The sequence below is a fragment of the Mytilus galloprovincialis genome, chromosome 14, assembly GCF_965363235.1.
Source record: "Mytilus galloprovincialis chromosome 14, xbMytGall1.hap1.1, whole genome shotgun sequence".
In the NCBI taxonomy this organism is placed as follows: domain Eukaryota; kingdom Metazoa; phylum Mollusca; class Bivalvia; order Mytilida; family Mytilidae; genus Mytilus; species Mytilus galloprovincialis.
The window spans coordinates 1580714-1606136 of NC_134851.1; the positions used below are offsets into that span (position 1 = coordinate 1580714).

Here is a 25423-nt window from a genome sequence, read left to right on the forward strand (position 1 = left end):
TGTTGCAAGGCAAATTTTCTGTTTCTATCCAAAGTACCCTCATTTTCCAGTGGCAGTCCAAATTTCCCCGACCATCATCCCAGATGGCCTCTATTATGACAAGACCTACCATTTGTATTTATTGTGAACTTGATCTCGTCCTGAATATGCATGAAATATTGCCACTGGACGTTAAGCATTCAACAATAGACAATCAATCAATCCAGGGGATACACCAGAGAGTGAAGGGAACTTGCTTCTAGCAAGACACTTTCCGTGAAAACAATTTGATATGAAAACAACCTTTTGTTTCATTTTTTTTTTTTTTTTATTTTTTACACGAGGCATTTGCCTCATTTGCCTCAATGTAGTTACGGCCCTGGAATCGCTCTATCTCTCTTAACACGAGTCAGCCATTTATCGTCCCATTCCGACGGACTATCATCGTTTCCTCAAGACCATACTCGCAAATGGTGTCAAGGGAGAGCCGAAAATTGAGTTCCTGAGTTTTCCTTTCGAATGGTTCATTAGGAGAATTTTTCTCTCTTCATTATCACGTCGAAATTAACAAGAATGAATGATCAGCTGTAGTAGCTGCAGGGTACAAGAGAACAGTTAGTTGAAGATCACTTAAATAGTTATTGTACAAGGTTTCGTCCCGTAGTATCTGCAGGGTACAAGAGAACAATTAGTTGAAGATCACTTCAATAGTTATTGTACAAGTATTCGTCCTTCAGGACACATCTTCAGCGTATATAATTGTTCGGCATAATACATGACAATATCATTAGTGAAATGTAGTATATTTATATTCATATACATCTAGATAGTTTGACTTTCGCAGATTTAATCTACCGTGCTTTGAAATACAACATATAGAAAGAAGATGTGGTATGATTGTCAATGAGACAACTGTCCACAAGAGACCAAAATGACTCAGACATTAACATTTATAGGTCACAGTACGACCTTCAACAATGAGCAATAAAATTAATGGTACCAATTTTCTTGCACCAGATGCGCATTTCGACAATACATGTCTCTTCAGTGATGCTCGTGGCCAAAATATTTGAAATCCAAAGCTTATATAAAAGATGAAGAGTAATAATCCAAAAGGTCCAAAAAGTATAGCCGAATCCGTGAAAGGAAAGCAAAGCTCATACCGCATAGTCAGCTATTAAAAAGCCCCGATATGACAATGTAAAACAATTCAAACGAGAAAACTAACGGCCATATTTATATAAAAAACAAATATGTAACACATAAACAAACGACAACCACTAAACTACAGGCTCCTCACTTGGGACATAGTTTAAAACATATTTTGTTTAACACAGAGAGTATCGACAGTTAGTTTATGTGTATTTCATGTAGTTTCTGGCGTACAAAGTCATGGTAAGTTATATTGCTTGTTGACCTTTTGCCGCCAGTATACCACAACGCTATTAATCAGCAACTTTGACTCATTATAAGTTTTATGGTTCGGTTCTGATCCCGTACGGATTCATTGAGTGTACGTTAAATACATAGAAGGTGAGTGTAGAGGACGATCTATAATGTCACTCTATTGTCCGTATGTGATGAACTGTCAATCAAATGTATCACAGGCGGGACTTTTAAATGGCGTTTTTGAAAACACTAAAAAATTAAAAACAAAAACATCAAAAGATGACGTCATCATTAACAGGTTATGAACTTCATATTAAATTAACCAACCCTCCATACGGAGCCAATCACAGCGTCATAATTTACCCGCTGAGCGATAAGGAAAATGATTGTATACATGTGTAATTAATTCTAAGTGCTCAAATATTTATTCTATTAACATTTTATGTCTGTCTAAAGACATAAGTAATTATTTTTGGACGATTCTTTTTTTTGTAAGCTTCGAATCCGTATTTTATCTATCCTATAATCTGAGTCACATACAAGTAGACAGATCGAGTACATGAGAACCACATTATAAACTTTTAATCCTTTTGAAAAGCTTTTGAAATCTGAATAAAAATTTAAATTCAGTTGGGAATGCTAGAAAAAAAAAAACTATCAGTCTTTAATAAATTTTATCAATCAAAGAATAAAGTATACATTTTACAGGCAAGTTAAGAGTAAAACATTTGAATGTCCGATATGTGCTTCAATGTCTTTTCTTTAATTTACTTGTCAAATTTCTTAATAATATGTTTTCTTCCTCTGTAATATTTCTTTTCACCAAAGGCAACCCAGAATGCCGTCGATGACTTTTGAGTTTATTTGATGAAGCGTGTTGAGTCAAGGGATACCCGTTAGTCACTGGTTGTGTAAAAGAAACATGTTGCTGTGATTTGTCGCTATTTGAGCGAAGCAATGTAACAATCGTGTCGTTTTCTGTGATGCATTTTGACTTTGTGACCCCATTGTCAGTCTTCTTGGTTGTTATACCGTTATTGGAATGGTCATATTCAGAACCACTACGACTGTGTCTATAGGACCAACGTTTACGATAAAATGTACAGCACTGAAGATGCTCGATAATACGATTTATTATCGGAACTTGCCTGAAATTTGACAAAAGATCAGATATAAATTGCATTGTAAAAAAAAGTTAAAAAAGACCCACACGAATCGTCAAAAGATATTACACTACATGTACAAAAAGTTGTTAACTATAATCATGATGATTTTATGCTAAATATGCAGTGGCAAATTGAACATGCATTCCGTGTCGATCAGTCTGTTGCTTATTTGCTTGTTTGAAACATGGATTTGACATTTTGTTCTTCACTTTTGAATGAAGAAGTAACATGTGTAACGTTTTCACGAGACCACCAGTTTTACTGTAAAACTGAACTTTGAACAGTTATTGTGGTTCTATTGAGCTAATAAAGTAATGTATGATGCTTTATCAAAGGTTAATTGTAAACATGTTTGTGTACAGTAGTAATTGAATGCCATACCCAGTTCTTTTTTGGTTAATATCCTGAATATCTCAATAAAATTAAACTTGGTGCACTGACGTATACAATAAATACTGCAATTGATTAGGATGATAATATAATAAATCAATATCCTTAACATGTTGAGCTTTCGTGTAAAATGATTTTCTGAGATAAAGATGGAATCGAAGTCAGTTTTGTTATACAAGTTACAGGTTTGGCTAGCTATAAAACCATGTTTAACCCACCATTATATATGTCTGTACCAAGTCAGGAAAATGGGAATTGTTTCCCTTTGTTTTGTTGTGTATGAGCTTTTGATGGTGCTTATTGCTAAGAGAATTTCTGTTTGAAATATTCCTTTGAGTTTTTTTTTTTTTCATATTTGTTTATATATATATATTACCTTAAGTGACCGCATATTCTAGTACTAAATACTCCATAAATTATAGGATTAATAGCACTGTTCAGAGGTGCGAACATTTGGAAGAACACTATTGTCATTTTCTTTTCGATGGTATCGTTTTTAATAACTTGATACACTTGCAGTAGGGAGATAATAAAATAGGGACACCAACATATGATGAACACTGTAATAGAAATAAACATCATTATAGCAATGGCAAGTCTGGTGTGATTTATTTTCCAAATATTCCTATGGTCACGTACATAGTTGATACTGGTGTTGACTTCAGATACAATGAATTTGATACAAAACATCAATATTGATTAATTAAATGTATTTGAAATAAAGCCACACATCGAAATTGATTGGTTTTCGAATAGTGTGGTATTTTGCATGCCTAACTTTAATACCCAACTTTCATCAGGTCGGTACTGGATGTAATCTAATTGGATGCAAGTCCTAACATTGGATCATAAATAATCATGGCTATTCTTTCCTGAATGCACTACTTTGTCAGCTTAGGTATTATTAAGTGCTTCAGAAATGGACACACTTATACATTTTTGTTAATTTAAGTTGAAAAATTATCAAGGTGTAAATGATACTCTCTTAAAAAACATTATAAAAACGATGGTTATTAACGTGTTGTATGCTTTGCGTTGTTTGTTTTTTATTTTGACTTTCCACATATTTAACCATAAACATTGCAAGAAGAAGGTCAGCTTTGACATACTACTCAGACGGATAATTCCTCACTACTTTCTTAATTGAATTGAATTACATTAACTGACACGGTATGTAGTATGTTTGCCAGTACATGTTTGATCAAAAGACAAATAACGTTCACAAAAATACGAAAAAAGCTGAGTTATAAATAAGAAATGACCACAAGGGAGATGAAATGTAGACAATATATGAGCATTGACCACAAGGGAGATGGAATGTAGACAATAGATGAGCATTGACAACAAGAGAGATGGAATGTAGACAATATATGAGCATTGACCACAAGGGAGATGAAATGTAGACAATAAATGAGCTTTGACCACAAGGGAGATGGAATGTAGACAATAGATGAGCATTGACCACAAGGGAGATGGAATGTAGACAATAAATGAGCATTGACAACAAGAGAGATGGAATGTAGACAATATATGAGCATTGACCACAAGGGAGATGGAATGTAGACAATAGATGAGCATTGACCACAAGGGAGATGGAATGTAGACAATAGATGAGCATTGACAACAAGAGAGATGGAATGTAGACAATATATGAGCATTGACCACAAGGGAGATGGAATGTAGACAATAGATGAGCATTGACCACAAGGGAGATGAAATGTAGACAATAAATGAGCTTTGACCACAAGGGAGATGGAATGTAGACAATAGATGAGCATTGACCACAAGGGAGATGGAATGTAGACAATAGATGAGCATTGACAACAAGAGAGATGGAATGTAGACAATAGATGAGCATTGACAACAAGAGAGATGAAATGTAGACAATAGATGAACATTGACCACAAGGGAGATGAAATGTAGACAATAGATGAGCATTGACCACAAGGGAGATGAAATGTAGACAATAGATGAGCATTGACCACAAGGGAGATGAAATGTAGAAAATAAATGAGCATTGACCACAAGGGAGATGAAATGTAGACAATAAATGAGGATTGACCACAAGGGAGATGAAATGTAGACAATAGATGAGCATTGACCACAAGGGAGATGAAATGTAGACAATAAATGAGCATTGACCACAAGGGAGATGGAATGTAGAAAATAGATGAGTATTGACCACAAGGGAGATGAAATGTAGACAATAGATGAGCATTGACCACAAGGGAGATGAAATGTAAAACAGTTGTTGGCATGACACGGGTTATGTTCTTCTCATATATTTTATGATAGTATGATACTAAACCCCTAACGGGAGGGATTGTACCTGATATTCATATGATGAAGACATAATCTTTCAATCAGTTTAATGGAGGTCTGGAGCTGGCATGTCAGTTAACTGCTAGTAGTCTGTTGTTATTTATGTATTATTGTCATTTTATTTATTTTAGTCCGGCCGATCGGTGAAAAAATTGCTCAAATAATGAGGAAAGTACCAATTTTTGCATGATGGTACATTTTTGTATACTGAGCAATATTAGCTATGGACCCACCCTCAAAATTCAATATGGCGGCTTATTTCAAGATGGCTGCCGTACGTTCTAAAATGTTTTCCAGTATTGCACAAACCACAGTGGATTTGATGCTGGAAGCACAAAAATCAAGATACTTGAATGACTGAGTGAACTTAGCAAGATTTTGTTTTGATCTATCTTTGAAATACAAAATTGCGGCTATTTTCAAAATGGCCGCCTTGAAAAATAAGCAAATATTCATTATTGAGAATTGACCTGAATATAAGCATTTTATTGATGTATTGTGTCATTTAGTATCTGTCCAAGTTCTGTCCCTTTTGATTTTGTCTTGTTTGTTATTTCATACACAAAGTAGCAGCTTTCATAAAAAGCGGCAATAGTAGCTTTCATTAAAAGCTGCACTATTTGTTGTCTTGGGTCACACATGAAAGCTGTGATTTGGGATTTATATGCCTTAAGATATTATTTAGTGACTATCTTATTTCTTGGGTCGCAATATTTTGCCATTTGAGATATTAAACTGTGAATTGAGACACGTATATTTTAACACATATCAGTGAAATGGCAGGAATTGAGGACAGCAAGGACAAGAACATTGAAATGGCAGAAACTGAATCACTAAGTGATATGGAGAAACTCACAGCTAAAGACGCTTTAACAGAGGACAGCACAGAAATGACTTTTAAACAATTGTACCAAGATTTTTTAGCAGATAGAAAATATAACGCTCAAAGAACAGCTGATATTTACCGCAATATAAAACAGAGCGAAGCGCGAGTTGATTAAATATGTGTTGGTCTCAGTACGTTTCAAGTTGAACAGAAAGAGGCAATGATTATTAATAACGAACAGATGAGAGCAATATCTCAGCAACTTCAGCAGTCTGAAGACAGGATAGACCACAAGGCTAGTAATAATTGTTTGGCGGAATTGATGGTTAGACCAATAAGATATTCAATGTTGTGGTGAGACGAATGAACAAGCTGACAACAACTGAGGACGGAGACACAGTTCAATTCAAAAGTGCATTTGAATAGCAGGGTACCTTCCAACAACTGACATCTGTTGTAAATGAATTAGTGGACAATCGAAATAAAGAAGTTGACATTCCTACAATGGACACATCATCGTAGCCAAAATTTGACCTTTAGACATTACAAGGCAAGTTTACCAAAAGTACACAACAAAATTTATGCTTTGGGTCTTTCCCTAATTGTAATTATTCAACAACAATCCCCATTTAAGAACTTACTATAAACATCCAATACTAATCAATACTAATACACATAAGCCTTTTACTGGTAGTAAAAGGCTTATGTGTATTCTTACGCACATTTACCATATACTATGAGTCAATAATTTTTGGTTCAGAGCAGCCCACCATTACATAAACAATTGGCTGCAAGTGGATTCTATCAAGTTTCTCCAATGCTGAATGCAAATCCCACATTTATTAATCCAATTATGACAACCATAACAGCAAGCTGACTCTACTGCCCGATCCAGGAAAGGGCAGAGGAAACTAAAAGAGTGTGGCGACACCTCTTCTTCAAACTCCTCATTTGATAGAATATACCCGATGGCAAGAACATCTTGGTGCAAGGGACCGGAACCGAAGCACACAGCTCCCATAACATGCAAAAACTCAATTGAAGAGGATCCATGACTTGGGAGGCGTTCATTTACCAATTTGAACGAACTGCCGGTAGATGACAATGGGAAAACAGAAAAAATATGTGTAGGCCCCAGATTGCCAGGCCGATTTTGGCTTTGAGTAAGCTCGCAAGGTAAACACAGGTGATGATTCCAATGCCTTAAAAAAAGCATTCATTTTGAGCAGCAAGAAAGACGATCAAACCAGATTGTAACCGAAGCATTCCGTCGAGGATGTAAAGACAAAGATTCTTCAAGGCATGTAATAGCGAGGAACCCAGAAACATTCAACAAGGTGTTAAAACAATTGAAAACCTCAATAGCAAACCAGATGGCGATATATGGATCAAAAAGTGCCAAATATGACCATCGAAAAGTCTACTTTGCTGATGGCGCAGTATCACCCACCGATAAAGGAAATATGAGCAGTTCTTTGGATGTTGAGGTGCATAACCTCACACAAAATGTCACAAAACTAGCTGATGTTATACTTTCAACTAATCAGCATAACCATGGATTTGCCAATCATCATAATTTCGGTTCTTCTGATCAAATAATCATAGAAGATCACCAGTTCAATGGAATATCACCTGATCAATATACACGTGGAAGATCTCCTGAGCAATACAATCGCGATAGATCGCAAGACAGAAATACACTCAAGCTTAATGCCTATCGATTAGCAACACACCCACTAAGCTAGAGATCATATAGTCCATAAAGACAACGGTTAGAATCTCCACGGACAAACTTCAGAAATCCCGGTTATTTCAGACAACGGTCACCTTCACCAGGATACGGAGCAAATCAAAGTGCAACCCCAACAATGGAGTCTTTAAACAGCAAAGGATCGGGCCAGTAGGCCAACGCACGATTCCAAAGTCTATTGGCCATGAAACATCACCTCATCCACGGCCTCGTCCGATATTATCAGCAGACGAACCGTTTGAAAGAGCTTAGCAGTACGAGGTACTATACATGACCAGAATGTGAGCATGATTGTGGACACTGCTGCAATGATAACATTAGTAAATGAGAAATTAATTCCAGCAGAAAATGGAGATTTAGAGAACGTAACGCTACGTGGTTTGGGTTAACAGCTTGTTATTAGGAAGATTATAAAGAACGACTCTCGACATTAATAGAGTAAACATACAATGGGATGTGTGCAAAGAGCCATTAACAGACGATGTTATACTTAGGCTAGATATTTTGGACACACTGAGTGCAATGATAAACCTGAGTAATCCAACAATTACCATCAACAATAAAGTGATGAATGCGGCAATAGTTAACAGTGGAAACGAGATTTCAACTCAGCAAGTTTGCATAAAACGAACCATCACAGTTCCGCCAAACTCAAAAATGACTGTTACCATTAAAACTAATGAAAGTGCTGACAAGGAGTTCATTTTAGGACCATGATCGCTGAATAGTTGCGAATTGGTTTCGCACGTAGTTGGAAAAGGAAATAGTTGCCACTTAACCTTTAAATGATGTCAATCGTCTAATCCGCCTGCAGCCAGGTACACCTCTTGATTACATAGAATAATTTGACGATGTAGTGGGTACGGCAGATGAAAACACGATAAGTGACGTAAGACGTGGCATTGAAGAGACACAAGGCAAGGTGCCCTCGGCACTGCCTCAAAGGTCGGATGAGTTACCTACTATTCCACCACATTTAACCGACCTATATTAACGTTCAATCGACTCGTTTCGACCTACTTCATTCCAACCTTTAAAACTGAAAGCGTTTAAAGAATAATTACAATAACATGTAACATGTTGATTAACATTTTGAATTTCACTATTTGTTTTTGTATATGCAGCCATATTTGCAAATGTATGTGTTATAGAAATAACCAAATTATTTTTTTTTTATATTTTAAAATTAATTGATAACAAATTCACGAACATGAAGTCCATTTTTAAAGAACCATTACTTTAATTTCCGAAATTATATAGAATACCTTAAGGACAATCTTGATATTTATACCATTTTTCCGCCATCTTAAAAATGACAGCCATATTGGATTTTTCAGAGTGGGTCCATAGCTGAAATCAAAGGGTATATAACCAAGAACTACTATGCAAAGTTTCATGCTTTCCTCATCAAGTGAGCAATTCTGCTCTATATCTGCACCAATCGGCCGGACTATTTTCTTTTGTTACATCTTTTGACATCAGACTCGGACTTCTCTTGAACTGAATTTTAATGTGCGTATTGTTATTCTTTTACTTTTCTACATTGGCTAGAGGTATAGGGGGAGGGTTGAGATCTCATAAACATGTTTAACCCCGCCGCAATTTTGCGCCTGTCCCAAGTCAGGAGCCTCTGGCCTTTGTTAGTCTTGTATGATTTTAAATTTTAGTTTCTTGTGTATAATTCGGAGTTTAGTATGACGTCCATTATCACTGTACTATTATGCATATTTTAGGGGCCAGCTGAAGGACACCTACGGGTGCGGGAATTCTCGCTACATTGAAGACCCATTGGTTGCCTTCGGCTGTTGTTTGCTCTATGGTCAGGTGGTTGTCGCTTTGACATATTCACCATTTCCTTTCTCAATTTTATTGACCACAAGGGAGATGAAATGTAGACAATAGATGAGCATTGACCACAAGGGAGATGAAATGTAGACAATAGATGAGCATTGACCACAAGGGAGATGAAATGTAGACAATAGATGAGCATTGACCACAAGGGAGATGAAATGTAGACAATAGATGAGCATTGACCACAAGGGAGATGAAATGTAGACAATAGATGAGCATTGACCACAAGGGAGATGGAATGTAGACAATAAATGAGCATTGACCACAAGGGAGATGAAATGTAGACAATAGATGAGCATTGACCACAAGGGAGATGAAATGTAGACAATAGATGAGCATTGACCACAAGGGAGATGAAATGTAGACAATAAATGAGCATTGACCACAAGGGAGATGGAATGTAGACAATAGATGAGCATTGACCACAAGGGAGATGAAATGTAGACAATAAATGAGCATTGACCACAAGGGAGATGAAATGTAGACAATAGATGAGCATTGACCACAAGGGAGATGAAATGTAGACAATAAATGAGCATTGACCACAAGGGAGATGGAATGTAGACAATAGATGAGCATTGACCACAAGGGAGATGAAATGTAGACAATAAATGAGCATTGACCACAAGGGAGATGAAATGTAGACAATAGATGAGCATTGACCACAAGGGAGATGAAATGTAGACAATAGATGAGCATTGACCACAAGGGAGATGAAATGTAGACAATAAATGAGCATTGACCACAAGGGAGATGGAATGTAGACAATAGATGAGCATTGACCACAAGGGAGATGAAATGTAGACAATAAATGAGCATTGACCACAAGGGAGATGAAATGTAGACAATAAATGAGCATTGACCACAAGGGAGATGGAATGTAGAAAATAAAAGTGTTTGCCTGGTGGATTTCTTTTATTTAAGGTGGCTCGGCCCTTTACCAATGCGCATATTTTAACGCATGTTTCTTACGACGAGTGCCTTGGAAACGGTCGCTTTAAGGGGTCTTCTCAAAAATAGCTTTGACGACCTTAGAACGCGGGCGTGTATGAAAGCACCCTTGACGATGTAAACAAGTGAGGCTAAACGTTCTTCAAAACCGGAAATACGAACGGTCAGAAATTCACAGTGCTTTCTTCATTTTTCGCATACAAGTTTAAAAGGAGAAAAATATACACGATTTAAGCATAACATTAAAAAAAAGAATATATTAATACTGACAAAGTCACATGTATGACGTCGACGGTATTTGGTGCCGCTTCGCTCCCAAAACGCATTCTCATCTTACACGGTCGCCTCTTGGGTCCGTTCGTACCATATTTTGAATTCACTTAAATACCAGTTGAATTAAATGATGTCGTGGATATTTATTTTTGAAAATGTTTTGCCAATGACGCAATGATTAACTGTAAACAAATGATAGCGATGTAAACAACTTCATGTCATCGTACAGCTTTCAAAAACAGGCAAACTTGTGACCCGTATCAGAGACATATATGTGTATATATGTCTCTGCCCGTATAGTATGGTTTAAAACATCGGGGCGGGTTTGTTATCATGATATAATCCGTTTGGCGTTTTATAACAGTTTGTTTCTGTCATAAATATATTTAAAACTTGAAATATCTTTATTTCCAAGTATTTTTCGGAGTTTATTCCCGAGTATGCGATATATTTTTCCACTGCAAAATTTTGATAATTATAGTTATACCAAAACAAATTTGAACATGCCAATTTTCTAACAGACTTAATACTTAACATTTTCATTTAAAGATATGTTTACCTGCACGAAAATCATCTGATAATTTTTCTCGTATCACAATTCCATGATTTCCGGAACACTAGACTTAGTCCTATAATCTAAGACATCGGGACCAATGTTTTCTATTTTTATGATACTTTTCTATTACTTATTTTGTGAATTGTTATTTTGTTGATTTGCAATTTTCTGTTGTATCTATCAATATGTCAACCGAGTTCATATTAAAAAAAAAGAAATATCAGCATTAAAACTAAAATAATTGAGCACTGAATGTTATTAAAATAGACTAATGGATCCAGCAACGATCAATCGGGCGGATCCAGCCATTTTAAAAGGGGGTTCCCAACCCAGGACAAAAAGGGGGTGTTCCAACTATATTTCCCCATTCAAAGGCATTGATCGTCCAAAAAAGGGGGAACCCGGAACCCTCCCCCTGGATCCATCACTGTCAAAACATGCAAAAGTAACCGGGACTGGCCTAGTATTCCGACCTTATATATCGGTCTATGATATAATTCCTAAATACTGCATGCTTTGCGGAGAACCGCAAAACTTTTGGTTTCACCATGTCGAGATTTTGCTAGGACATACACCCGCAGCGTGCCGGGCAGTCTCAAACACTACTAAAGACTTTATATATAAAAAAAAATCTATACTACTGCTAGGTTCAGGAAAAGTTTGGATTGTAATTTAAAAGCTACGCCCTGAAGAACGCTATATTAGCCGGCGATGTTGGCAAACTTTAACTTTAATCTTAATTTTTGAAATGCTTTTTTAAAAGGTAAGCTAATAAGGAAAGTTTTCTTGATTAAAACAAATGATCACAAATATAGTTGAGTGATGTCAATGCGGCAAAAAATGTGAATGAAAATTTTGTTTGTGAACACTGATTTGATCTTACCGTGGCAAAGAAATGCATAGCATAACTAATCATCGATCTATACGTGATGATAAAAGGAGATAATGTTTTTTTTATTTATAATATTGAATTTTAAATATGAACTTTGGTGGATAGTTGTTTCATTGGCAATCATACCACATCTGCCTATTTTCATATCGTATGGTTAACATAGAAATATGACTAATCTGACAGATGACCCCTTGATTATACAGGGTGTTCAAACAGCTGGATGTATACATACGAAGCCTCGTAGGGTAAAAAGGGGGAATTTTGCCTACACATGCACCAAGCGTATTTGTCCATTCATTTTTTTTTTATGGCAGTCCATATATCTAGCTCCCGTCTTACTTTGCATAACTTTCATAATTGATACTTAAATTATCTGCATGTTCTCATCCGTATTATGCTTGAAATACTTGCCAGTGATCATTCAGTATGCACAACTTTAATTTTCATTATGTGCAGTCATATAAAAAAAAACGTAATTTCTGGGACTTTTATTTGTTTGACTATGTGGTATATCAGTTTATATATATAGTAATTGTTGAAGTCCGTACGGGGACATAATTGTTATCTTCTACTATGTAAATTGGTCTCTGGTGAAGTCGCCTCATAAACAATGACACCCCATCTTCCTATTTTTATACCCTACGCAAGGAAGTGGCGCAGGGTATAACATTTTTTACCCGTCCGTCCGTCCATCAGCCAGTCTATCAGTCCTGTTTCTTGTCATCACAACTCCTCTCAAACCGCCCAACAAAATTTCAGGAAACCTTTTTAGATAATAAGGACATACTATGCAGATGTGCATATCGACAGGAAATTACGATTCAAACTTTTTCTAGGAGTTATGCCCCTTTGAACTTATTTGCTTCAATATACTACTGCAAGTTTGTCATCGCATCTCCTCTCAAACCGCACAATAGAATTTTATGAAATCTTTTTAGATAAGGACATACTATTTAGATATACATATTTTTTTCTAGGAGTAAGGCCCCTTTGAACCTATTTGCTTCAATATACTACTGCAACAGTTTGTCATTGCATCTCCTCTCAAACCGCACAACAGAATTTCATAAAACCTTTTTAGATAATAAGGACATACCATGTAGATGTGCATATCGACAGGAAATTACGAATGATTTTTCTAGGAGTTATGCCCCTTTAAACTTATTTGCTGCAGTATACTACTGCAAACAGCTTGTCATCGAAACTCCTCTGAAACCACACATTCAACAGAATTTCATGAAACTTTGTAGATAATAAGGACATACTATGTAGATGCGCATATCGACAGGAAATTATCGTGATTTTATTTTTTTTTCTTATTAATATACCATTTTTTTTTTCTTAGTTATTTTATTTCTCTAGTGGCAATGTGGGGACTGACTGCCAAAGCGGGGTTGGCTTCAGTTATTTGCAATATAATCCACCAATGAGCCCCCACCCTATGTCGGACTCTGTAACAATCATCCCATCAACCAAATATTTTGAAACATATTTAGAATTCAAGAAAAGACAAGTCCATGAAAATGAGGTTAAGTTCAGATAAACCCTGCAAGACAGACGTATTTGTTATTCATTTATTATTTTGTACATAAATCACCCATTAGTTTTCTCATTTTAAATGTTTTAAATTGTTCATTTATCATTTCGAGACCTTTAAAACCAACTATGCAGAATAGGTTTTACTCATTGTTGAAGTCCATATGGTGACCTACATGTATAGTTATTTCTGTGTTATTTGGTCTGTTGTGTCTCATTTACAATCATATCACATCCTCTCATTTGATATTTTAATTTGTGATAAGACATTTAATAATCATTTTATACACCAAATATACATGAAGATGACCTATTGATTACACAATATTGACTACTACATGTACCTATTAGTATTTATTATTTTTGAGTATATGTCCGACATGTTGACGACGGACAGTCAATGGTATACCATAATATGTCCTGAAAACTGGTGTTAAAAAAAGGCTCAACTAAATCAAATTTTTGAAACGTGATTGATTTTATTCCTCTAATATCTATGAGATCAAATTTATAAAACATCTATTAATATAATTAATTTCAATGTACTAGTATACATGTAAGAATTGTTGCCATTTATACATCATGTACATGTACAATCATTAGCTGATCAGCTCTATATTTTCTTTATTTTTATTCTCCTTCACTGTTTTATTTATAAGAGTAGACTCATATATATGATCTGTATTCATCATTGGGACAGGTAGCTATATATATAGGTGAAGTAGGTCCTTTTGATTTGATTTTTTTAAAGGATTTTGACAGCACTAAAGCATATACATGTAGTTCCAATTTATAGTTGATCTTAGCTCCTTAAGTGGATTGTGGCAACATATATTGCATATATACATGTAGAATGTTGTTCTTAAGTTTCAGCACTTTACGCATAGTTTCCGGTTGCAAGACTAGAATATGATACTGGCTTCTCATGAAATTCTGTCAGTTCTTTGCCAATAGTTTCCAAAGTAAAGTTGAACATTCCAAGCTCACTCCTTCCATTTGCAATGTACATGTACAAATGTACTTGCAGCCTGAAATTAAATATCAGAGTAATTCTGTCAGAAAATCAACAATTATTGACATTCAAAGGCATATAGATGTAGACTAGTTCATAACGGTAATGTGTCCATGGGACACAGATGAGCAGCTGCTTGCATATAAAGGATGAAAAGGGTGACACCACCCAAATTTGTATTTGATCTGAGTGTTGTTGTAGTAAGCATTGCATATAAGTTTCAGAACATTTGGATGAAGCAAACTTGTGTTAAAGAAAGGAACAAAATTTCAGCATTTTTTTAATTTGTAAAGGGGCATAACTCTAGAAAAGTAAAAGCGACCACACCAAAAATTCAAACTTCATGTGTGTTTGTTGGTACAATGTAGTAAGCATATATATATGCATTAATTGTGTATTAGTTTCATAACATTGGTAGAGGCAAACTGAAGTTGGAGAACAGAAACCAAATTTGGGAGGTACATGCAAGTTTGATAAGACTGACAATGCAAAAAAATGGTCTAAATTAATATGTGTTTATTTGATAATAGGTTCGTTTTCATTTATTTTTGTTTTCCCTTGAGAACACATAAAATATTTTTTTATAATTTAATTTGGTTGAATATACATGAATATCGAATTTCTGAACAGAAAATAATGAAAATGAGACACAAAAAAAATATAACCAAAAAATAAACCTGTGATAATACTGCTTCTATTGGTACCAGGATGCTTAAAATCAATCCAAAATATTTTTTTTTTAAAAAATGTATACACCTATAGTTGTTAATGTCTGTGTCATTTTGGTCTTTTGTGGATAGTTGTCTCATTGGCAATCGTACCACATCTTTTTTATATTATATACAATATATATGAACAGCTAAAAATCTCAAGTGACAAATACTTATGGCCGCATTCTGTACATGTTTAACCCTGATACTTCTATTACTAGACCTTAAGACATTTTTGTATACCTAACAGAATTAAGGGGGGGGGGGGGGTTAATGGTAAACAAATTGTGATTGAGGGGTAAGGAGACAGGGGAATGAGGGATCAGGGAAAAAGGGGTATCTTTGAAATATATTTTGTCTTGGGGGAAGGAGATGGAAGAATTAAAGTAAAAAGGGGGGGGGGATTTTAGAGTAAAATGGGAAGGGAAATATAGTTGGGGTCAAGGAGTAGAAACTGTCCCGATGAACCGAAGTTATGGGGTACCCCACATACATATGACGGTGTTCCAGCTAGCATGAAATGGAGGGGCGCCGCGCCCCGCCCCCGAAATTTTGCGCCCCTCTGCCCTTTTTAAGCGCCCCTGCGCCCCTCTGTGCCCTTTTGAAAAAAAGTTAAAAAAACGATCTTTTTTCCTCATATCGTCGCCATTTTGTTGAGTTCTTTATACACACACTTCATTAAGACAACATATTAAAATTGTTGACACTTGTTACCTGATTATAATCACCTATTTGATTAGAGTCAATTACTTAATCAGGTGTAATTTACGACCCTGTCTAATCCCTTTACCCTGAAGCACCAAACATCGAAGTTAAATGAATTGATTATTTTAACACCTGACGATGCAAAATATAATTTATAAAATAAATGTGAACAGTGTTCATTTCTATTGTATTTGTTATTTATAATGTCATTTAAAAAGAATCATTCCCATAGGTCAACACGCAAAATGCATGAAACATGATGTAACTTTGACCTCCGTAGCAGAGTTCAAAAAATTTATGGGTCACTGAATATTCACAATTCAGATCGTTTTTGTTTTTATTTTTGAAACTGATCTTTCAAACTAGTTTTAATCCAGAAGAAAGTAAAAACATTGCTTGACTGTACCTTAAGTTGAATATCTATATCCAAATTAAATTAATTAAAACTGTAATCCATGATCACAAATTGAATCCTTTGTTTACAATTGTTGAAAGCCATGTGCTTTTTGGCGGGAAAATTCGGGAAACCCCTTATTAACAGGAAACAGTTCCATTTCATTGTTATTTATAGACAGTAGGAATTTCATTTTGGAAATCATTTTGATTACAACTGCTAAGATTTATTCATGAAAAATTATAATAATTTCTTGGGGTGAAACTGATAATACTTTTTTTTATTAAAATAATTTACATCTAGGGGTATGGAAAGGGGGGCTGTTTTTTTTTTTTCAATAATATTACAAATATATATAAAGTTCACCAGTCTGAAAATACATGGTTTAATAAATGGATTTTACAAACTCATGTTTATTTAATTCCTTTATTATTTCCATCATAATAAGAAACAAGCTACATGTATAAGGTATTTCAAACATATATTTTTGGCTTTTATATAAGAACATTCAAGACTATTAATATGTATGTGCCTGCAGTAAAAACAAACCTGGTAAGGTCTAAAAAAATTCTACAGGGCCCTTGAAAAAACTTTTGGATCCAGGCTGGCCTTCAGAGAAAATGTTAAGTATTGTTCCTGACTGTATTGCAGATTTATGTGAAGTTTTTAAACTGACATGCACAATTCATTTCACAAGTGTAATAAAAATAATTCTACAAACAAGGCAGTGCATCGCAAATTCATCTTAGACCCACCATGCATCAAGAAATATGTCTGTATGTGGTAATATTAAGTATTTGATTTTTTTCAGTGAGAACGCGCTAAAGTGCCTTTTTTAAAAACGCGCCCCTCTATTTTCAAATCCTAGCTGGAACACTGCCAGACATGTTTACAACTTGTCTGTAAAAGGTAAAATAAACACATAAATAAGATACCAGCTATAACGATCTATAATATTAAACATGGAACAGAAATTGAGCCTGTGCAAGGTTTCAGCCGCAGTGATTTTCAACAGTAGCGAGTATTTTGAGACAACCCCCAAGTTTGTATTTTTCGTTATACTGATAACATTTGGCTGCCTAATATATCGAAATCTATGTTTTCTTATTTAATAACTCTACCTTCATCGTTGTATATTCGCCACAATGTCTGTTATGCATGTACATGGTCGTATTCATCAATATAGTATGCTGCTCGGCAATGGCGACCTTGAAATTCCTCTGGTCCGATAATGGTGCCAAATTAGAGGGAAGCAACTCGCGCCAGACAAAATTACCGTATTTCACCAAAATAATCAAAATTTCACTTTTTGATAACAAACAGTAATACGATAACCACATTTATATTCAGCAATCGTTTATTGATATAATTACAAACATTATTTTATTAAAACCATCAATAAAGAATTCACAATTAAGTAATTAATGGAGTGCAATGAAATCAGACCTTATGGGGTAGAGGGGTTAAACAAAAGCTCGTAACTTTTTTAAAAGCCTGGTGACCCCCATTTTATTTTACCTTAAAATGTTCGAAAAGTTCATAGCTTTGACATATCTGTTTTTAAAAAAAATCTACCGGGGAAATTTTACGAAAAATCGATTAAACCAATATTTTTTGCCTTAAACTAAAATTAGAAAATGCAAAATTTAGACATTAATCTGAAAATAAAAGGATTTTTAAGTCAAAAACAACCAAGGGAAAGGTTTACATTTCAAATTCTAATGTTTTTTCACATAAAAATCATACTGACTTGGTTTTAAAAGTCTTTGAATTTGATGTAACGGTTATTGTTGGAAGGGTGGGCATGTTTGGAAATAGGGTCAAAATCGCACATTTCGCTTCAATTTGAGGAGAAAACGAGCCTGGTGACCCCCTTTTTTCTTTGCATTTTTGGATTCAGCATAAAAAAATCTACAGAATATGTGAAAATAAAAAAATTCTACCGGGGGTCACTATTGGGGTGAGCCACCTTAAGTAATGTCATCTTCAATTGTGTCTCATTGTCAATCACACCACATCGTCTTATTCTTAAAGGATAATAGAATACAATGCGAACAAGTTTACATTTCCTAAAAAAATACAGATAATAAATATTTACGGTGAATGAAGCAGTAGTATATATCGCTGTTCAATAGTCATACATCGATTTATTTATTCTTAAAGATTTTCAGAATTAAAACAGATCGAGACAACAGTAATGTATCGATTACCGAAGGCTGTGACTTAATTTGACTTTAAATTTCTGTGACTTATATACCTGGGACATATATACCCGTGACTTATATACCTGTGACTTATATACCTGTGACTTATATACCTGTGACATATATACCTGTGACTTATAATATACCTGAGATTTATATACATGTATCTTATATACCTGTTACTTATAAACCTGTGACTTATATACATGTGACCTATATGCCTGTCACCTATACACATGTGACTTATATGCCTGTGACTTATATTTTTTAGCTGTGTACCTGTAACTATCATATATGTCATTTTAATGGTCCTTGTCTAATACAATCACAATGTAATCTAATGGTCCATACCTGTTACAATCATGAATGTCATTTTAATGGTCCTTATCTTTGCCTGATGAATCACACTTCCTGCTACACCACATCCAGAAGGATTATAATCTGAAGAACAAATCACAGACTAATTACATATGTACAAACGGGTGAGGTACTTACGTGTACAACACGTTAATTGTATTATCATGTAATTAAAATGATAAAAATTAACCTGGGATAGTTTTACGGCTTTACAATCAGTTTATATTTTAATATGCAAACTTGGTTATGATAGCATAGATAAACAATGACCGTATGTCCACTTCATGTTGAAAGATATAAATAAATATAAAATAGGACATTAAATGACTCCACAAATTGTATATTTTGAGTACACGTAGACCCTAATCAAATGACAAAACGTAAAAGCCCAAACACATCAACCGAATGGATGACAACTGTATATATTCTAATGAGTTTGATGCGAATGTCATACTTATGAGAGGTTTAGCTAGCTATAAAACCAGGTTCAATCCAACATAGTCTACATAAGAAAATGCCTTTACCAAGTAACGAATATGGCAGTTGTTCTGATGTTTGATGTATTTGAGCATTTGAATTTGCCATTTAATTCGTAAATTTCCGTTAAGAATTTCCTCGAAGTTCAGTATTTTTGTGACTTTACTTGCTACACAGATTTATATTTACAACATTGTGTTTGAACTATTTTATATGTTTTATATCAGTGGCGGATTTAGAACATTTGATAAGAGGTTGGGAGAGCTCTGACCGAACTAAGGGGACCCGCTCCAGTCATGCTGCAGTGATTCAACCAAATGTTCCCCCAAAAAAATTGAATTATTTTTGCAGTTTTGTTAGAGCTTTGTTGCTCCTTGTTTTACGTGTCTATTAGTAATTGTCTAAAACGAATGCTACATAAAAACATAAATAGTGATAACAAGCAAACGTTAACAGAATGTAGCGATCGTGATTCACTAGCGTTAAGCTTTGTTTTGCTTTACCGAAACAAATGACATTTATGATAGGGTGTCAAACGTCTGGAATCTAACAGTCTAGTACACATATCATGTTGGCGCATGCATAACACTGATTGTTTACAAAAAGGAAAAATAAGTAAATCATTCAGAATAACCAAATAAAATGTTCTACAACTAGAATTAAGAATATCATACCAAACAGAGAATTTAAATTCGAACCTTGTCCATCTCGTAAACTACACATTGCATCTGATCCTTCTTCAATGGCTTTACTCTTCTTCCATATAATAACAGCTATTAGTGTGTAGCATACTGCTATAATGATACCAGGAATCAGAAAGCAAGCCAAGAATACCAACGTAAAGTACAGCTGAAATTTAAACATATATCATACAATACATGCTATTCAATAAAATTATCATATATACCAGGACTAAATTTTGTATATACGCCAGACGCGCGTTTCTTCCACAAAAGACTCATCAGTGACGCTCGAATCCAAAGAAAGTTATAAAGGACAAATAACGTACAAAGTTGAAGAGCATTGAGGACCAATAACTAAAAGTTTTACCAAATACAGCTAAGGTAATCTATGCCTGAAGAAGAAAAGCCTTAGTATCTCAAAAATTCAAAATTTTGTGAACAGTATTTAAATTTCTGTATTTTTCCGTACATTTACTATGTCAAAATGATAACGGTGTAACTTCACAACACTGATAATTGAATGTTTTTTTTTAGGCCGAGGTTAATCGTTGAAACTTATTAGTAAAAACAACTTGAGATTAGTCTAAAAAGAATGCTTTACACGAAGGCAAGGTATTGATCTGTATATTGGTATCGTATATTTGGTCATATATATAAAGAGAATAATACTGTGTCTTGGTCATATATATAAAGAAAACAATATTGTGTCTTCTGATAGAATGTAAATATAACTTCAAAAGTTGAACGGTCTCCATCATGATTGAATTGCTGCAAACAAATTGAAATTAGTTAGTTTTCTTAATTGAATTGTTTTATATTTTTCATGTCGGGGTCTGTGATATATTTTTAATCGTGTGATGTGGTTACAGGTTATATTTTGGTTAATGGTTGTTTGTGTAATATATTCAAATAGTTTTTAAAATTTTTTCTCTTACTTTACGAAACGCAATTACCATATTCTATTTCTGAATTACACGAGTTGGAATTTAATTTGAAATATAAACAAGACTTCAATTAATCAGACTTCACAACAACACTCAAATAGGAACACCATATGGTAAGTTTGATAAATTAATATTTGTTTGTTTTTATTGTGATTAAGAACATAACAATGTTGACTGCTGTTTCTCATTTTTTGACACTACTATCTATTATGTCTGTTTGTTTTGTTCAGGTATCGTTGTCATAATAATGGAAACCTATGCAATTACCATGCAAATGGTAAATTTCGCTAGCTATAAAACCTGGTTTAATCCACCATGTTCTACATAAGAAAATGCCTCTACAAGTAAGGAGTATGATTAGGAACTTTTCGTTCTGAATTTCTACGGTGTTTGATATTTTTGTGTTTTTATTACGAGAAGACTCCTGTGTTAAAAGTAATGTCCAAGATCTATTATCAGGAAACAATAGAATTTTTCAAATTAACTTAAATATTTTCCGTCTGAGACAAATACAAAATTTCAATCTTGGTGTTTATGATGATTTTATTTGAATCATTACTTGTTTCACTAATGTTTTACGGACGCCATCACGAGTTGGTTGACCGTTATGGAATAACCGTTTCACAAATGATATCGGATATGTTCCTTACGTCGTAACTACAATCCCCTTCCCTTTCATGAATATGACCTACCGAATTAGACTATTTACCGGATTTGTAATCACATAAGCAACACGACGGGTGCCACATGTGGAGCAGGATCTGCTTACCCTTCCGGAGCACCTGAGATCACCCCTAGTTTTTGATGGGGTTCGTGTTGTTGATTCTTTAGTTTTCTATGTTGTGTCGTGTGTACTATTGTTTTTCTGTTTGTCTTTTTTTATTTTTAGCCATGGCGTTGTCAGTTTGTTTTAGATTTATGAGTTTGACCGTCCCTTTGGTATCTTTCGTCCCTCTTTTACGATATTTGTCAATACAATAGAAAATATTCGAAAAGAAAAACACAAATGTAGAACCCAATACCTGCCACATCCAGTCCTGTTGAAAGTGTATAGTACACATGGTCTGATTCCACGCTTCCTGGTGCTGTCGTACGTCATACAGAATCAAAGACGGGACTGAAAACACGGCTGCCATCATCCACGATAAACACACCAAAAGTTTGGCCCGAAACGCTATTCAAAAAAGTTTATGTAAGATAAAAAATAGTGGATTGGTATTATTGAAAACTGTTGATCAGTCTAAAGTTTTGAATGCTGTGTTTTGTCTACTGTTTTTTGATGTTGGTCTTTTTCGTTTTCGATTATGGCGTGGTCAGTTTATAATTGACTAACAAGTTTTGAATGCCTCTATTATATCATTTGCCTTACTTTTGTGTAGAAGATTCACAACTTGTAGAAAGCCTTGTATTTAAAAATAGATGCAAAATCAAATAGTTATATTATCTGTTTTGCGTCCTAAAATAAACTTGTATTGATTTGACTTAAATAAGATGTTAACAAATATTCGGAAGAAAATCTGAACTTGTCATCTGAAATAAAGCCCGACCAACTGCACAAACTTGTGATTATATAACGATTACATATGTATGTTAATACTAGATTAACACATTCTACTTTTGCATTAGATATCAACGTTTAAAATGTTTCTTTTATAACAAATGATTATCTGTCTCACTGATCTGAACTAAGTGTTGATAAAGTAATTTTACGCTTGATACATATCTGACCGACTGACCTTTGCGTGAGAATTTCATTGGACGTGCTATCGCATCAAATCGGTCCATACTCAAGGATACCAGCATATATGTAGAGGCAAATATAACTAGTTCCTGTAAGAAAAAATCATTTTTAAACACAAATCAATATTATTTTTTTTAATTATTTTCTCGGCATTTCAAACCTTCTGGTTGATGCTCCTCATTGAAAAGAAATTATATTGTCAATAATTCAACGACACGAAATCCCTACACTGAACATTCATGTGACCTTAATTTTCCCATTTATTAATGGACCCACCGTATTGAATTTTCCTTGCTTTTTTGTTATTTTTCTTTCACAGAAGACGAACAAGAGACAATGAAATGCTTTATTCTTATAATAAAAAAACTATCAAATTTGAAATTGAAATTCTGTTTGACTCGCCTAAAAAAGGGTATAATATGACTTTACAAATATGATTGATTGATGCAAAAATTATTTTTTAAATGCCTTCTTAAATACTATATTTGATAAATTTCCTTCATTTTGTAAAAAAAAAATTGAATATTTACTTTATTGAATTGCTTCTTAAGTAGATTAGTGCTATCTACTAGATTCCAGGCAGTATAATTTAATTTCAATATGACTTCTGTTCCTATATTGTTTTTGTCACTACATTTGACAATTCAATTCACTATTAGAAAAAAAATTCAATGAAGTAAAAGCAAATCTAACTGTCAGAATTTGTACAATTTGTTAACGTATTACATCTAGAAATTTACTTTACTGATGTTTTAATCAAAATTGTCACTTTGTTGCGTAGCAATTACACCGTATCACTTCGGAAACTACATTACAAGATTCGACTAATGAAGTATAAATTTACAGTCATGTTGACTTTGACAAAAGAAGATTACAAAATCATTCGCATTGCAAACTATAATTGATATAAAATCCATCAAAATGAAATTCATCAGGTTGAAATTACTAGATTTGATTTGTAGAAATAATACCTTCATATAATGTAGTAATTTACAGAATGTTGCACCAGCTATCCACTCGTAATTTGACGTCACGAGTCCAATCTCTGCTGTCACGTAAAAAAGCCCAACACTTAAATCTACAATACGAATGTTATTAACGATAGGGGTTTTATTAATAGGATAAAAGGTTTCATATAATCATTTATTTTCTTTGACTATATATCCGAATCTGACATACATTGGTTGAATGTCCCATTAATTAACTATTAAAGACTCGAATTTGGGTGTAACTGTTAATAAAAAATATAACATAGTATACATTAAATATAAAATGGGTTGATTGTTTTGTATTAGGATGTCCATTATATTTCAACTCAAGATACCTTGATCAACATCATCTTGAGTTATTATAAGTACAAAGATGTAAAAGTGAAACAGTGAAACGAAGGCCGTGATCACAATGAGACTTAGGCAAGTCTGAAACAAGTTAAATTGAAATCTTTGAACATTGATTATAAGTAAAAACTTTGATTATTTTGAAAACACTCGCTATTAGATATTTTTTTTATGAAGAATTCAATACATATTGGACAATATGTTTTTTTACAAAGATGTAAACAATATGACTTGTACATGTTATAAACACGAAACATGTTTCACATAGACAGTGTAAACGGGACATAATTATTTTAACATTCAATAATTGTTGTTATTGATATATATCAAAACATGAAAGGATCCTTGTAGCCGCATTCGAATTCGCTTCCCTTGAAGTTTATGCGATTCTCTCTGTTTGATTATTTGTATTCTAATTAGTATTTCCTAATTGATGGATACAATCTTATCATTAATAATAAGACAAACTTCTGTTGCTTCTATATATCAAAACATGAATGGACCCGCTCGAATTCGCTTCTTTTTATGTTTAGGCGGTTCTCTCGGTGTTATGTTTTTACTTTCATTAGTCTGTTCTAATTCATGTATAAAACCAACCATTTTTTGTTAAAATGTTCTGTGCCAAGTCGGGAAAATGGCTATTTTTATATTATAGTTTGTTTCTGTGTGTGTTACATTTTGGTGTTGTTTTTCTGTTGTGTACTCCTATTATAGTAGATGCGGTTCCCTCAGTTTTAGTTTGTAGCCTAGATTTGTTTTTTTTCTCAATCGATTTATGAATTTCGAACAGCGAAATACTACTGCTGCCTTAATAAATCATTAATAATAAACTACTGCTGCCATCAATTGTCTAACCTGCTATTGCCAGGTGCATAATGAAGAAATTCATTCGGGTCTTTCGTCCTTGTCCTGATATAGCAATGGCGGACAGAACAAATAAGTTTCCAATGATAATAAGAAGAAACAGTACAAAGTGGA

The 25423-nt window shown here is 34.1% G+C and overlaps 1 protein-coding gene and 1 long non-coding RNA gene across 3 annotated transcripts; both read right to left on the minus strand.

Moving 5' to 3' along the window:
* Positions 1 to 2034: 2034 nt before the first annotated feature.
* LOC143058240 (cardioacceleratory peptide receptor-like) lies at positions 2035 to 25423 on the minus strand. Of its 2 annotated transcripts, none has more exons than XM_076231714.1 (8): positions 25301 to 25423; positions 24080 to 24186; positions 23104 to 23197; positions 22390 to 22541; positions 20439 to 20589; positions 19258 to 19347; positions 3301 to 3484; positions 2035 to 2516 (listed from the first exon to the last, which is right to left on the minus strand). In XM_076231714.1, the coding sequence occupies exons 1-8, from the start codon at positions 25332 to 25334 to the stop codon at positions 2117 to 2119; spliced, it is 1212 nt and encodes a 403-aa protein (XP_076087829.1). In that variant the 5' UTR covers positions 25335 to 25423; the 3' UTR covers positions 2035 to 2116. The 2 variants fall into 2 exon arrangements, with proteins under 2 accessions (XP_076087829.1, XP_076087828.1); XM_076231713.1 differs by having other exon boundaries at positions 20415 to 20589.
* On the minus strand, positions 14339 to 18677 carry LOC143058241 (uncharacterized). Its single transcript, XR_012972962.1, has 2 exons — positions 17824 to 18677; positions 14339 to 14909 (listed from the first exon to the last, which is right to left on the minus strand). It is a non-coding gene; the product is annotated as an uncharacterized LOC143058241 (long non-coding RNA).